The sequence below is a fragment of the Limanda limanda genome, chromosome 13, assembly GCF_963576545.1.
Source record: "Limanda limanda chromosome 13, fLimLim1.1, whole genome shotgun sequence".
NCBI classification, from domain to species: domain Eukaryota; kingdom Metazoa; phylum Chordata; class Actinopteri; order Pleuronectiformes; family Pleuronectidae; genus Limanda; species Limanda limanda.
Window position 1 is genome coordinate 6,338,414 of NC_083648.1, and position 15,373 is coordinate 6,353,786.

At 42.5% G+C, this 15,373-nt stretch overlaps 1 protein-coding gene across 1 annotated transcript in view; it reads left to right on the forward strand.

The window, feature by feature from the left end:
* The first annotated feature begins 3,148 nt into the window (after positions 1-3,148).
* LOC133017930 (piezo-type mechanosensitive ion channel component 2) overlaps positions 3,149-15,373 on the forward strand; it is a 65,535-nt gene continuing 53,310 nt past the window's right edge. The window contains exons 1-3 of the mRNA XM_061084186.1: positions 3,149-3,212; positions 9,430-9,525; positions 13,621-13,746. Coding sequence (XP_060940169.1) covers positions 3,149-3,212; positions 9,430-9,525; positions 13,621-13,746 — 286 coding nt within the window. The remainder of the gene's footprint in view (positions 3,213-9,429; positions 9,526-13,620; positions 13,747-15,373) is intronic.

The window sequence follows — 15,373 nt, forward strand, 5'->3', positions numbered from 1 at the left end:
CAGCTGTTTATTTTTCCTGTTTTCATAAACTGGATCCATCTCGGTGATGAGGCCAAGCGGTGATACATCACATCCCGAGCAGGACCTCTGCTGCCTTAAGTGCCCCCGTGCTTTCCCACGTGGTCCGACTGACGCCTCCCACCCGGCCCCTCTCTCCTCCCGCCTAATGCACCGAGGAGGAAATAACAACATGGATCATTTCCTTGTCGATAGAGTCGTTAAACGTATCAAAGCTCGTGTGATTGATTGGTTTTAATCATATGTTAATGCTTCAGTAAAAAAACTTGGCCTCTGCTCCTCAGCCATTCACAACAAGTAAACATGAGGTCAGCGCTCCTCGGCTTGTCCTTAAACGCAGCTTCTTTTAATGGTGGTGATAAATAACCCTGAGTGGAGTTTTAAGTGTTTTTAACTGGGATAAAAGGAGGAAACCAGTAACAGTAATTTCCACACTTATATATTTCCAGGGAAATGTGTTTACTGCCACTTTGATGCTCTTCCCAGCAATCAGGACCATAGAAACCATACATCTAACCACCAATCAGATAATATTGTAAAATGAGAGGATTCATTTGTGTCATAATCGAGAAATTAGCATCAAACATGTCTGCGGCGTTAACGTTCTCCATTATCTTTAATGAAAATGGACTTGAGATAAGGGAAATAATATATTCAGACTCTCTGAGAGATTAAGAGCATTACACATTTGCTGTTATTTAAAAAACGAAGGTCACAAAAACTCAAGAAAATGTTCAGTGAGTCCACTCAGGTTCTCAGTGGAGCAGCTCCAGCATCTTAATGATATTTTACCTCAAGTTTCAGTGACTCATTAACGGCTCAGACCCGAAGAAACGAGTGGAGCAACATGATGGATTCTGTCTCTGTGTCATTAAACCCTGAGCAGACTCAGTTCACCTCTGTATTAGAGAAAGAGGAAAAGATATAAATCACTTTATTTCTCCCGGCTTGACGATGGGAGGGACTGAGTCACTGGTCCTCACAAATATATAAGAAACTTAACACGTACTTATACTTGTGTGTTTGAGTATTTACAGGTTGTGATAATTCATACACCTTTTTCAAGAAGAAATATTAAACTTCTTACAGGTTTATTCACTAGTTACTTTGAGTATTGAGATTTTTATACAATATAGAAATATGATGCTATTGTATAAATTACCCAAAAGTAGATGCAACAACAGGTGAAATGATTAATACAAATAAATCATTGTAATATGATAAGGAAAAATAAGAATTGAAAATGTAATAAATAAAAAATCCCTTATCTCAATAATTAGACCCACTACAGGAAAAAGGAGTAAAATAATAATCATCAGAATAAATAAATAAATAAACAAACGTGCAATTTTAACATTAGGAAAAAAAGCATTAATCATAAATAAAATGTGTGTAATTGCATAGAGAAATAACTGTTAAAGTCATTTTACATGTACAAATATTACAGATAATAGCTCCAGCTTTTTTCTTTTCTTTATTCAACTTCGAGATTTGGATTGTTTAGTTTTCACAAACCAAACAATCGATCAATGAATCCAGTAATTATTCAGCAAATGAATCCATAATGCAGACAGGCCCAGCGCTGGTGTCACAATGTAGTTTAATCACCAATAAGTTGTCTGTGTATAACATATCAATCATTTAATTTAATTCACTCTTTAAATCTCTCAAATCTTTTGGAAGACAGATGTTAATCCTTCCGGTAGAAAATCTAATAAAGGATTTATGAGGATCACTTGGGAACATGAGAATGTTGACGTTCTCATTTGATGAGGAAAAGAAATAAAAGGATAGAAACAGTATTCTCCAAAAGTTTTAGATTTAAAGTTATAGTTGTTTCTTGAATGTAAATTCCAGTGATCAGCGGAGGCAGAGATTCGTTTTAGTGTTGACCTCAGCAGTCAGGATAAAGTTGTTTTCTTAAGGACGCTGCAGGAGCAGTAACAAGGATTTAACCTCTGGACGACACAACATTCAACTACACACAACTTTCACCGCAATGATGCAAACTGCCTGACATGTCCCCAACTTTATAAACATCTCGGAGCCCTTTGAGTCACGATACTCGTCTTGTTTACTCAGCGGACAATTGGATTACGTGCACACGCAGAAGATTCCTGTCGTGCAGGGTTCATTATTCTGTCAGGGACTGAAAACATTCTGGTAGAAAGGGATTGTTCCTGCCTCAGAGGAGAAATGTGTCAGGCCTGTTTGTTTGTCATCAGAATGAAGGAAAGTGTGCTGCCTCGTGTAGACTGGTCTCCAACCAGTGGGGGTCCCTGTTTCTCTCTTATAGTACAACTGGACTAAACCTGCAGGGAAGTGATGCTGAGTGGAATCCTTCAGCTGGTCCTCCTTCTTATCTGATCTCTATAAATATGCAGATTAAATACTAAGCTGTGAAATCATATTTCAGGGGAATAAAACAAGTGTTTTCTTAATACTCAATACTTGTATTTGCATCCAAACCTCCTCTTGCTTCCAATTATCCCAGAGGGCTGGGCATGTTACCCAGAGGAGGACTTGTGATTGGCTGAGCCCGTGGTCAGTCACACCCTCATCCTGCAGAACGCCTGTTGGAGAGCACCAGAAGTCAGAAAGTCCAATTTCAGCAGAGGGACTAAAGGAGAGGCGGTGGTTCATCTATCCGCTTGATCTCATCGCTCCCATCAGGTTTTATAATAAAGATCGAGTCTTTTAACCAACAAGTGTTTGGGACTTTTTCTCCTCGATGTGGTTTAGTTGTTTAAAAACAGGGTTTATTGGGTTTTAGGAATTTTTGGCTCCTTTATCCGGCTTTTTTACGCGCCGTGGCTTGCGCGCACCTGAGTCCTCCTGCCTCTCCGGGTTCCTGCAGCTCCAACATGACTTCACCCCTCCAGGGCATCTAACCCACGATGGTGACCTGCACCCCCCGGTGACATGCTCGCAGCAGGGAGCCTCGGCAGCCGTGGAATAAGCCCCGGGGTCCAGGTGCCATGACGGGGAGCCGATGTGGCCGTTTGGAGGAGCGCACCAGTTTGACGCCAGCTGGGATTTGACTTGACAGAGTTTGGGATGCGAGAGAAATCTTAAGAGAGACAATCCCCCAATTTGACTTTGACCTGGTTCCACCCGGGCTGCCGGAGCCATGGCCTCTGAGATGGTGTGTGGGCTGATCTTCAGGCTGCTGCTGCCTCTGTGTCTCGCAGCCGGTGAGTCTCCATCTCTCATCCATACGTTTGTATTTGGTCTGTTCTGCTGCTTGTGGTCGAGCTGTGGTTGAATGATTGATCAATTAACAGGGATGGAGTTAATCCACCATCCCCATATTTCTGTTTGTACTGAAATCCAGCTAAATGAAGACTGTGGTTTTAACATTTGAGTTTTTATCTAGAAAACTCTCCCTTTTCCACCTTTTGTGCACTGATAATCTGACCCGAATTAAAACTCTCATGGCACGAACTTGAAGTATTTGTGTGTGGGATGTCAAGAGCAGCAGACTTATGGCTGGCTGAGCGTCTATTTCGAGTTTATGAGGTTTGACCCCATGACGCCAGAGGTCACAGTTCATTCCCCCATCACCTCTGAGATGTGACCTAATAAACTGAACCCAAACAAATGTCCCACTCCAGCTGTGATATACATTACAAACAACATCATGTGCGAGTGTGTGAGCTCTGTTCCCTCACCTGTCACATTCTTACTGGAAACAGGAGAAGAGGAAACAGCCCGAGCAGAGCATCCTGTCACTGCTCAGTGTTTACGTGACAGCGAGGAAGTCTACAAATGTCTGGGAATCAAACAGGAGCGACTCAAATCCCGACATCACAAACTTTTCTACTCTTCGGTTTCATTTTAATAAGTTTTATTTCAATTTGCACGAGAGAAATAAATGAATTTCTGGGTCAAAAGGTTTAAAAAATACCCAGATACACTAGTCACATTAAAATACACATGTGCTTATATAGCTCTGGTGATTTAGTTTCCATTGTGGTTTCAGAGCAGTGTCTATTAATGAGTCATCATTGAATCGTTTGTGTTGTTATTGATTGTTTAGCTGCTGACTGGACGCCGAGCGGTGTTAATACTATTGATTAACATTTACACAGCCTTGACAGTGTTAGAGCTACATGTCGTGTGTTGTTTCTCATTCCCTCCGCGCTTCGGTCGCTTTGTTTACTGCACTTTCTAACTTTGTTAACTTTGCTCAAGGGGAGATGCTGCGGTTGCTGTGTTGTTGGATGTCTTGCTTGATTCATTCTTTTGCTATGTAGATTTTAGGTGATTCATACTCAAACCTGGCGGCTTGTTTGGACCCAACAGGGAGTGTGAGCGGCTCGGAGCCGGGTGACTGAGAGGTCACGCTCTGGGAGGCAGGTTGTCGGAGAGATGGAGCCGGAGGTTTGACGACGCCTTGGTTAGACTCTATTAAATGCAGTTTACTTTGGGTTTCGAAGCCGTGATTCTGTGGTAGGCCACAAGTGAAGGAAGATTAGCGTCTAACTGCCACTGAGGTTCCACTCTGGTGTCTGCGTGAGACTTATTATGCTGACGTGAAAGCTAACAGCATGCTTTCCATAGATAAGACCCACTCAGTACCACCATAATGCATCACCTGACAGCCCCATGCCCCCCTTTATTTCCAAAAGCAATTGTGAGGCCATGCATTGTCTCCATTAATTCGTGGAAAGTCGTTTTAACAGTATGAATTAATAATGCGGTTGTGAGGGAGAGAAGAATTGCCTTCCCCTTTTATCGTAAACATACCTTTAATATTTGATGTTTTTTCAAAGTGCAAATGAGCACAGCTACTCTGCAGCCACGCAGCCGACAGGATGGAGGAACTGTAAAGTGGACGGAGGGGAACGTATGCGAGTGCAGACGGCGTCGGGGAGGAGAGCGGGTCATCGGCATCACCTGATTCACAACCTGCGGTTTCCATTGTCTCTATTTCTGTCAGCCGGAGGATCTCGTCTTTATTAAAACCAGTGGGTTCCTCCACCAGTGGGTTCCTCCATCAAGGCCCAAGTTCAACCAAGATGCACCAAATCAAACACATTCATAGAAATCAGTTCCCTTCTTCATAAAGATCCATTAATGATTCCCTGGGAAATCTGTGAAAATGTTGAAAAATGCCCAATCACACAACATTGAAGGAAGTGGAATCCAGATCAAAACCAGAATTGAATGGGTTGTTCCCTGACTCATGTCACATCCTTCCAGCAAGTTCAGTGGAAATCCGTTCTGTTGCTTTGGTCTAATCCTGCTTACAAACAAGCAAACATCATTTTTGGAGCAAATCAAACTCCTGAATGAACCAATAACCTTCAGCAAACAGTCTTAAGCTGCTAATTGTATTGTCTTGATTATTTGTCATAGGAAGGATTTGAGGTTTTATTTCTTCTCTGTCTCTCGTTTCCGTCCCAGTTCTTACAGTTTTTGGATTTGATGTCACGTGATTGACGGTAAAGCCGTGTTTTTGTCCTGGTGGTGCTGAACAAACAGCAGAGCAGCTGTCCTCCGACTCCCAACGTCTCCGTCCCACTTGCTGCATATGTTCACCAGAGTAATATACGTTGCAGATCCCGGTTCTCGTGTCCCAGTGAAAGACTCGTCTGCTGAAGTCTGTGTTTTCTGTTGGCCATCTGACAGCACCTCTATTGAAAAGTGCCGAACTGCTGGGCCCGTGTGTACACAGTCCCTCCACCACACACACTCACACACACATTTGCACACAGTTACAGTTTGGCTGATCAAACAGGCTCCTGTTTATGTGTTTACTGGCCGAGTTTGGAGTGTGAACATGATTATGAGCGTGTAGTTTCCCAGATGTCCGGCCCCACATGGAACATGCGTGGATCTACAGACAGAGCAGCGGGTCAGTGGTGCTGCCTCGGCCCCGGCTGCAGCAGAGTAAAGCACAAATAAAAGACGGACACAAGTGGACGTGTATCACTGGAAACATGATGGTTCTGTGTTTGAGTTTTAATTCCAGGCAATTTAAGACAAAATCAATTTCTGCTTACAAATCGCTCCTCAGATGCATCACAGAGATACAAGCAGCCGGAGTCCAGCACCAGAGGAGAAGTGGCTGTAGAAACAACACTTTTTACAAATATCTTTATTATAGAGATCACAAATTAAATGTTTCTCCCTCAAGAAAAATTGAAATTATAGTTTATTCCCCCATTTTAACTTTGTATAAGAAGAAAGACCGAGTCTAAATAAAGATGGACTTCATGACGGCTCCTTTTAAAGTGAAGCCAAAACATTATAATTGCCCCCTGGTGGCTGGCTGCAGTAAAGCTCCTCCATGTTAGCAGATGGGACATGAACCAAAGTTCACGTCAAGGCAGAGCTGTACAAATAAGAGTGTTGCGTTTAAAGATATAATATCTAACAATTCTTCATTATTGACTAGAGCCATGCTATTTATTCTGTTGACTTGTGCACTTTAAAATATGTCCTGTTTGTATTAATTCAATAAAAAATAACTGTTTTAGTTTGTTGAAAATCACGATGATGAAAAAACCTTTAAAGCCACAATACAAAAGGCAGTGACTTAATGTGCTCTGCTCTTATTTCCCTCAGAGGGATTTAGATTCCTCTGTTATCTCCCCCGTGCTCGGCCTGGCCAGGCACCGCACCGACCTTATCTCCCATCACCACATCTATGTGTTTTGGGCTCAAAACCCTGAAGTCAGTTGGCTCTGGTTTCACTTTCTTGTAGTGTTGAGGCTTTGCATGTGTCTGAAATAATAGATGTAACTGGGAAAGACAAAAAGCCCGATTCACCCGTAGATGGGAATTCTGTTCTTTCTTCTTCTCAGTAATCTGATGTCTGAAAACAAGGGCAGTTTATTTTCATTCCCTGTGTCGAAATCCTCAGTTGGTGAGTCACTCGGGCAAATGGTCAGGAAGACTGCGGTCAAGTGTCTGCAGGCGGGCAGCTGGAGCCGAGCCAATCACACACAGACTGATCCTCTCCTCACAGCGCAGATACCAAATGACTGCAATAGATTTGTGTTTGAGCAGATGAATAACGGGGCGGTGCAGATGTCAGCCTGCCAACTTGGGCAAAGTGGGCATTTTTGGAGCTTATTTAATGCCACATTTAACCGAGATAAAAAGAAATGGGTGGGGATGGAAATGGTGCAGAGACCAAGAGTTAATTCACCCAAGAGGCTCGAGTAACAAAAGAAAAGAAAGGTCTCTCACCGACTTGTTTAAAACAAAATGAACAATAATTCCAAAGAGCTTTTTGGTTGTGCTAGTATATTAGTGATTTGTCAGAATTCACACACAAACTTGACACTCAATCACAAATCCACAGATGAGCTTCGGCTTCACTCCAGCACGAGACAAGTCACCGCCGGTGTCGATGAATAGGTCCATTGAGGTTGCGAAGATAAATAAAAGCACAATTTTAAAGCAGTTAAATGTAATTCCTCAGTAGTTGTCGAACCAGTAGCTGCCTCGACGGGACGATCTCTGCGACTTACGGTAACTCAGGAGGTCGTAAACTTTCTGCTTGTTGATATAAGTGCTATAAGAAATCTGGGAGGCCAGAGTGTGGGTCCACATTTTATACAGCGTCACTGTGCACTTCCTTCCTACCTACAGCTCCAAGATATACAGCTTATCACACATGGTGCATACTTCATAAGAAGTGGGAGTTGTAAATGTTGCATGACTAGAAAAGCCCTCATAAACCTGCACCAAGGCCCAACAGTCTCCTTATGAAACCACATTAAATTCACTAGATACGTGTTTTGGTTTGGATTCTGCACCAAATTGCACACGCTCGTAAATATCAGGCCCCTGAACATGATTTATTCCCTGAGGAATCAACAGATATATTGATAAACGTTCTATCCTGTAATGTCAAAGAAAGTGAAAAATATCCTTCATCCAGATCCACAACAAAATGTCCTTCATGCTTCACCTCTCCACATAATTTACTGTAAATCGGTTTAGTAGATTTTGCACAATCCTGTTCGCTAACAATCTATCTGAGTTTATTTTCACGGATTTGTGATCTCGCTACTCATTGTGCTTCACGTCCGAGCTCCAGAGTTGAAGTGGTTTTCTCCAGTGTTTCACTCCGGACACTCTAACTGATGTTCATCAGCAGGTGACGTGAGCTGTTTAACTGGTATAAGCTTCGGTGCAGATGGTCGGGGCGACGACTCGGGGAAATGAGGTGTGCTGCGGATCAATACATCAATTAATGTTTTTTTGGAAGTCTTGTTTGCACTTAAGTGCTTTAACTTTCATCATGAGCTCAAACGACTTCCCTCATGTGCCCGGACAGTTGGTGTTAATGTGTGTGTCTGTGTGTGTGTGTGTAGGGGAAGTGTGTGTGTGGAGTTACATAATCCAGTGTGTAGCGACAAATAGTGAAATGGTTCGTTAAATTCAAAGTACACGGCTGCAACTTATGACTATTTTCATCCTCAGTTAATCAGCTAATTCTTTATTGGTTAATCTACGAATCATTAAGTCTTTAAAATGTCAGGAAACGGTGAAAAATGTCCATCACATCACAAAGTGTAAAACCCAAAGTGGGAAAGTTTACAATGAAGCGAATTTCTTAATTATCCAAACCGCTGCCAAATGAATTCACTGAAATTTAACAAATATAAAATGCAAATTAAACAACAAAATTCCAAAGATGCAGAATTAATAAATGGTTTTATCAACTCTCACTTTCTCTCTTGATCAAAGGGACTCAAACCAAACCCTCTGACATTTCGCTCCATGTGTCATCTACAGTTTTGGCTTCCAAACTTTTATTTTCCTGTTTCCAACCCATCGTACAGTTTGGGGATGTCTGCTGCGTGACAGCGCTTCGTCTCTGATGTGCTATTTGTTCAGATTTCTCTCATAAAAGAAGGATCCAGTTTCGATTATTCTCACAATCCATGAAATTCTGAGGGATTCTGACAAAATGAAATCATCACATACGATACAAAGCTGCCCTGTGTGAAGCATCCCACTTCACAGAGCGGCAGATCTGACCTCTGGCAGAGCAGTCAGTTAAATGTCGAGTGGTTGTTGTATAAATGTCGATTCCTTGAACGACTGAATGAAGCTCCGGCTCTTTGTGCAGCGGATCCCAGACGAGCTCATCACGAGGCTTGTGAGGGTTGAAGAATGTTTTCATTGGTATGAGCAGCTTTTATATACCAGAAGCATTTTATTGACCTTCGCCATATGTTCCTCTCAGATTTGTGATGACTCATGACCAAGCAGCTTGTCGCCACTGCCAACTCCTGCATTTCATTGTACTTTTAAAACGATACGTAATGCAGCATTGCTCTAAAAGCTCTAAATACCCTTTTTACAGTACTGGTATTTAAACTTTAAAAACATTTCTGTTGTTTATTGTGATTTAAACGTGATTTGTTTTTCTGTCTTTCTCCGCAGCTTGCCTGTTCAGGTACAATGGCCTGTCCTTCGTCTACCTCATCTACCTCCTGCTCCTCCCGCTCTTTGCAGAGCCTTCGATCACGTCCATGCAGGGTAAGTTCTCTCTTCGTGTTGTCACATCTCACGACTGTTTCCCCCCAAAAGTCTCCAGTGTGAATTGTTGTTCTCTTTGTTACACAAGCCTCCTCTGGGGGACTTGTAATTTCTTTGAGTTGAGGATGGATTTGGCACCTGCGAAAGACCATGAAAGGGAATATAGCTCCTTGAGGGCACCGGTCCATCTGTAATAATAAGAATGATGCACAGAGCCAGATCTGAGATAGGCAGCTACAGTTCGTCTGGGCCAGGCCTCATGTCCACTTGATGAATATGATTGTTTTATCCTTTTTGAGCACAGACAGATGTAATAATGAGCTTGGACACAAAAGCTGAGGAGAAAAAGAAAAAGAGAAATTGCGTTGACAAGTGTTTTGAGCTAATTCAGCGGATTGGTATTTAAGCTCTCTGGTATTTTGAGAGTTTGAAAAACAAACTCCATGCTCGACACAGGTGAACATTCACATTGTCCAGCGATCGCTCCTCCTCTAAAGAGACGTACATCTCTCTGGATGTCTGAGAAGCTCGTCTCCTCACAGGTGGTAAAATGTGGGATTGTGGTGGTGGAGCTCCACCACGCCTTCATGCACCGCCCTCACCACAAAACATTTAACAGCACACCCCCTCAGACCGCTCATAATGTGAGTTTCTGCCGGAGACCACATGCCGTGTTTAATAATACATAAAGCCATATCGGCGGCAGGAACAACATCCAGTACGAGAATGGCTCCGCTCATCTCCAGCTGCAATAACAGTCAGGAAGTAAAGGAGAAAGAGAGGCAGAGCAGAGGAGAGAGAACGGAGAGTGGACCACTTACTCTCTCATCAATACTTAACGAGAAAAGTCTTCTAGTGAAGCTGCATGTTGACTTCAACAGATGTGTGCAGATTGATCTATGTTTGATGAAACCCCCCCCGAGTGGAGGTGAAGCCATAAGATCATGTCCCCGCCTGAGATGATCTGTGTTTTATCTGATATTACAGAAGATGAAATACACGACAGTTTTCTTTGTTACTAACAAGACACTTACAAGCTACTACTTCCACTTTAATAGTATATTAATCTGCTGATTGTTTTCTATATGTTTATTAGTTGTTTAGTTTTGAGCAACAGGGAGACGACCGAACATGTTCATTTTCATTTTAGGTTTGCCTAGAAAATACTTGAGCTTTTAATTAAACATCAAATCGACAGGTTGTCAGTTTTCTGTTGAAATGTTGTGTTGATTTAGTAATTTTTGCTCCAGTTTTATTCCCTATTGATTGTAATGCTAACAAGATGGAGTTCAACCAACGTTTACAGTAGAGTAAAAAACTGTGGAATAAAATGAATAAAAAAAAGATGTACTTACTTTAAAGTGTTTTTTCAAGAGGGCACTTACTTTACATAACGTTTTCCTTTTTTCCTTATAATGAATATTGTGAGGAACTCTTATGTTCACGTAACCGTGATCCAGTCATTGTTGCATTAATGAAGTGAAGTAAATTGCCTGAGGTGATAGTATGAGATATTATTTAAGTGTAGAAGCTGCTGGACATGATCCTCATGTGTTCTCCTCACATGTCTTCAGAGAGCAGGACGGCAGGAGACAGCGTGAGGACGTCACAGAGAACACGTCCCAGCAGCAGGATTATATTTACTGATTGAAAAATGAGTGGAAAGTAGAACTAGTGCAGGACTAACAAGGTTTTGTTGAGATGGAAAACTCCACATGATTTTGTAAAAATGTTAATGACAGCTGATCATATTTGGGGATGGTTGTGATTAATCTCCTGCGTCAATTATTCAAATGTATTAAAGGTTGTTTAGAGTTTATCACTGATTGAAATATTAAAAAGATAATCTGTGGAGTTGATATTTATCTCCTTATGTCTGCAGATCTGCTCAATCAATGCAAACTGTGTAAACCTACAGATACACACTGATGCTACAAACTACATGTAACTGTGCAGAAATGAGTCGCACTCTAGATTTTATTCATTGTTTTACACAGATAAAGAGATGGAGCTGAATTTGTCTTGATGGTCTGTTTGGTTCTTGTCTGCTCGGGTTTTAAAGGACGTGCAGCAGCTGGATCTGTAAAGTTGATTTAAACCAAATGTTACACATGAATAATGCATTAGGTATCATTTGAAAAAGCCAGAGGACACGGCCCTGTGCACTTCTCCGTTTCCGTTTCTGCCGACAAACCTATTGTAGTTGTTTGGGATTTACTCTCTAATGTCTTAATTGGCCGTATTTGGCTCGGCTGCCTCTTGAAGGCATTAAATCCTCCGAGCCAGTGAACAGAATCTAAACTGATTCTCGTGTGTGTGCAGCCGGCTTTTTAAGATCCGTTAGCGTAGCGTGCAACCTGCCTCATTTGATTGACACGATCATTTCCCTCAGACACTCTTTTACCACCGTAGCATGAATCTGTATAAATGTCTCTTATGCTTGATTTATCAGGTTTATGTTTGAGCTTCTAAAAGAGGTCGTCTGGTTTTGGACACTTCTCTTCGGTTTATCATCCGTCCTTATTGGTCCTCCTCCAGATCCGAGACATGTTTTTTCTCCTCTATTCTTAAGTCTGGCTCGGGGTCCCGGTACACGGGGCCAAATTGAGTCGGTGTTCAAACTGTTTCTCAAACTTTTCCATGAGGTTAAATCAGATCCTACTGTCTCAGAATGGATTCTCTGATTGATTATAGGAAGAGCAGTATCTTTTAAATCAAAACAATGCCCTCTCTTTTTTAAGAATACTCTCGGGGAGGTATTTTCAGACTGAGTAATGAAGTGATGCGAAAATACTCATGGGAGAAGAGCATCAGGAAACCAAGACAAATGGCCGTCGAATAGAAAAACAGTTTCACTAAATAGGAAAATAAGGTCAAAGGAGCCGAAGCGCTGGATTGTCCAGAGCCCTCAGACCAACGTGGCTGCAGGAGCTCGCAAACACTCCTCATATTTACAAGCATTCTTCTCCCTCCCAGGGAATTGCAATGGGAAATTATCACAAATTGTTTTCACTTCAACATTTTAATAAGCTGGTTGTGTTGTTGGTGCACATTTGATAAAGTTCTCAGCGGCCCGAGGCTCAGCAGCAGCAGCAGCAGCAGCGCTCTGCCAGGGTGTTGTGCCACACTACAGTGCAGCTATTATGTGTTCCCGGCAAGGATGCAGTACATTTAATAAGAACCAGTGGAATAAATTGTGCAGATATGTAAACTGTGTCTCTCAGGGGCAACAAGAAATATTGTGATGACGTCACCAAACACTCATCCTTCCCTTAGGATCAACAATTTATTTTTGCCTGTCAGAACAAATCCTACTGTCGTGAATTATCACCATAACAACTCCTGAAATTATCCCAAATACCTGTAGGGGCAGTATAAAAGGTCCATGTGGTGAACAGCTGTGGCAGCTCCTCCGACTCCGCTCATCCATCCCTCCTCGGATCACTACCGTCCACTAACTGTGCTCTTAACTAAATGTGCATAAAAAAAAGACGCTTGGTCCATCAATGCCGATATGTTGCCATTATATAGTTTTGGAAAAGTTTGAAAAGCTTCTCAAACTGAAAACCAAAGAGTGAGATCAGGTCGGAGGTCTGGTTCTGCTCCTCTGCCGATCAGCTGGGGGATCGGAGAGAATCCGAGGGCTCGTGGGCCACAGGAATGTTTATTTGACTTTTCAACCCAAATAAGCTTTGCTCAATAGCAGCGTTGCCATTTCATTTAGAGGATACGTGTTGGGATCCACCGAAAAATCCCACTCGGGTGCTCTCCCAGTCACCTCCACCGTCCTAACCAGTTCATACGAAACCGCACCACAGCTGATCGCATGAATATGAATCATTGTTCTCTGAGTTGTTCGCGATAGGAAACAGCTGTCCATGTTCAAATACAGTCCTGCTCCTGAGATTACTTTGAGAATCCAGAAATACGAGACACTTCTGAATGTTGCACAACTCAGAAATGTCTCAGTGGCTGAACGGATGAAAGAGAGATACTCTTTGTGTGTTTTGAGTGTAGAAATAACATGTGGAAATCCTTAAAAGTGAGAGTTTGTGGTAGTGGTGGATTAACTTCAGGCCTTTTCTCCTCCCGCAGGCCACACAGGCCGCCTGCTGCAGTCCCTGTGCTTCACCAGTATGTCCTTCCTGCTGATGCACATCATCTATCAGATTACCGTCAACAGCCTCCTGGCCGGGAACTCCATCAGCTCCGACTTCAACTGTGAGTACACTGCAGCCTCTATAGTCCCGGCTCCGCACCCTGTTGCCAGGTTTGTTGGGTGTGGGTGTAGAAATCAAAGGTGACCACCATGACGACTCTTGCAATATCTACAGATGGACATAATGAAACAACACAAACTAATAATAATATGCCAAATATTTTCACTTTTCATAGTGAGAGTTGTTGCTGATTCATCTAGATATTTAGGCTGCTAGAAAATATCGCCAGATTCTGTGACTTCTCGGTGAGGTCCCTCGAATTCCAAGTTTTTGGTGACTAATTCCTTAAAGGTTCAGTGTGTCGAATTTAGTGACATCTAGTGGTGAAGTTGCACTTTGCAGCTGAGTAACCCCTCACCTCACCCTCCACTCCGAAACATAAAAAGAGAACGTTCAGTTGTCATATAAACTCAAAAGGTTTAGTTTGTCCAGTTTGAACTACCGTAAAAAAAATGACGGCCTCCTCCATCGGCAAAGTGCTGAGTAGATAATGAGTGAAATTTCCTTTTTGGGTGAACTATCCCTTTAAAGTTGTCTGTCACTCTTCCGTTTCTATGACCCGTCATTTGAGACCCAAACGGAGGAATCTCTGCTTCTTTGGCCACATGTTCACAACAGTGTGTGTGCACACGTGTGACCCATCCATCACACAGGCGGCTCCTGTGCTCACACCCTGACCCGACCCCTCGGTGCAGGGTCAAGGGGTCGTTTATCTCCAGAAAGTGTGAAGCTCTTACACCACCCGAGGGAAAGTTTCCACCTAAAAAACTAAGTGAAGACACGTTCCCTCGGCAGAAGGAGGTAAAAATACACCCTGTGATGATGATACACAATCTCTGTACACATCTCTTATTGCATTTAGCCACATTGGGAAGATTTATGAATCTCACACATTCCTCACTGTGATTAGCTTCCTTGTGCCGAACGGGCCCAGATTCTCGCTGCCCGTAAAGCAAACAGTGTAAGAGACTGAGCCGGTGTGGGGAAGGTGTTAACGGCTGGCGTTCGACTTCTCATGAAACCGTATCAGACTGTGAAATCGGTGTCCGGACGGGACAGAGCTTGACCTTGTGTTCTAATGACTTGTTCTCTCTAATGGAGGCGACTCACTTTCCAGCGTCCGGGGCGCAGCACAGCTTTGCTCGAGAGGCAGAAGGAACCTTATCGTCTGAGGGAGAAACACACAGAGCCTCTGAGAGAGGGTAGACTAAATATTCACTCAAGGAAATCTTTATTACCGAGGCCTCAAGAGCCGCACGTTCCTCACAGATAAATCCCTGAAGGCACGAAACCATAACTTCTATGTTTAACTCCAGATCTAAACTGTGTATATCCACCTCTCTCTTTTACATACGTCTCGTTACCTAATAGTTCTTTGCATTACAAAGATATTTTGGAACATTATATGTGTTTTGAGAAGCTTTAATTTCCGTTTCACTGCCAAATAAAAAAACCTAATTTTCTTGTATACCTCAGGATCCAATGCAGAATGGAGAGGTTTACATGTTACACTCAGCATCACTTGTAAGAAAAAACGGTTTAAAGGTTAAAAATCAAGACATATGAATCATGAATGAGACAAAAACTAAAAAATAACACACCAACACTGTACTAATAGTGAAAATACT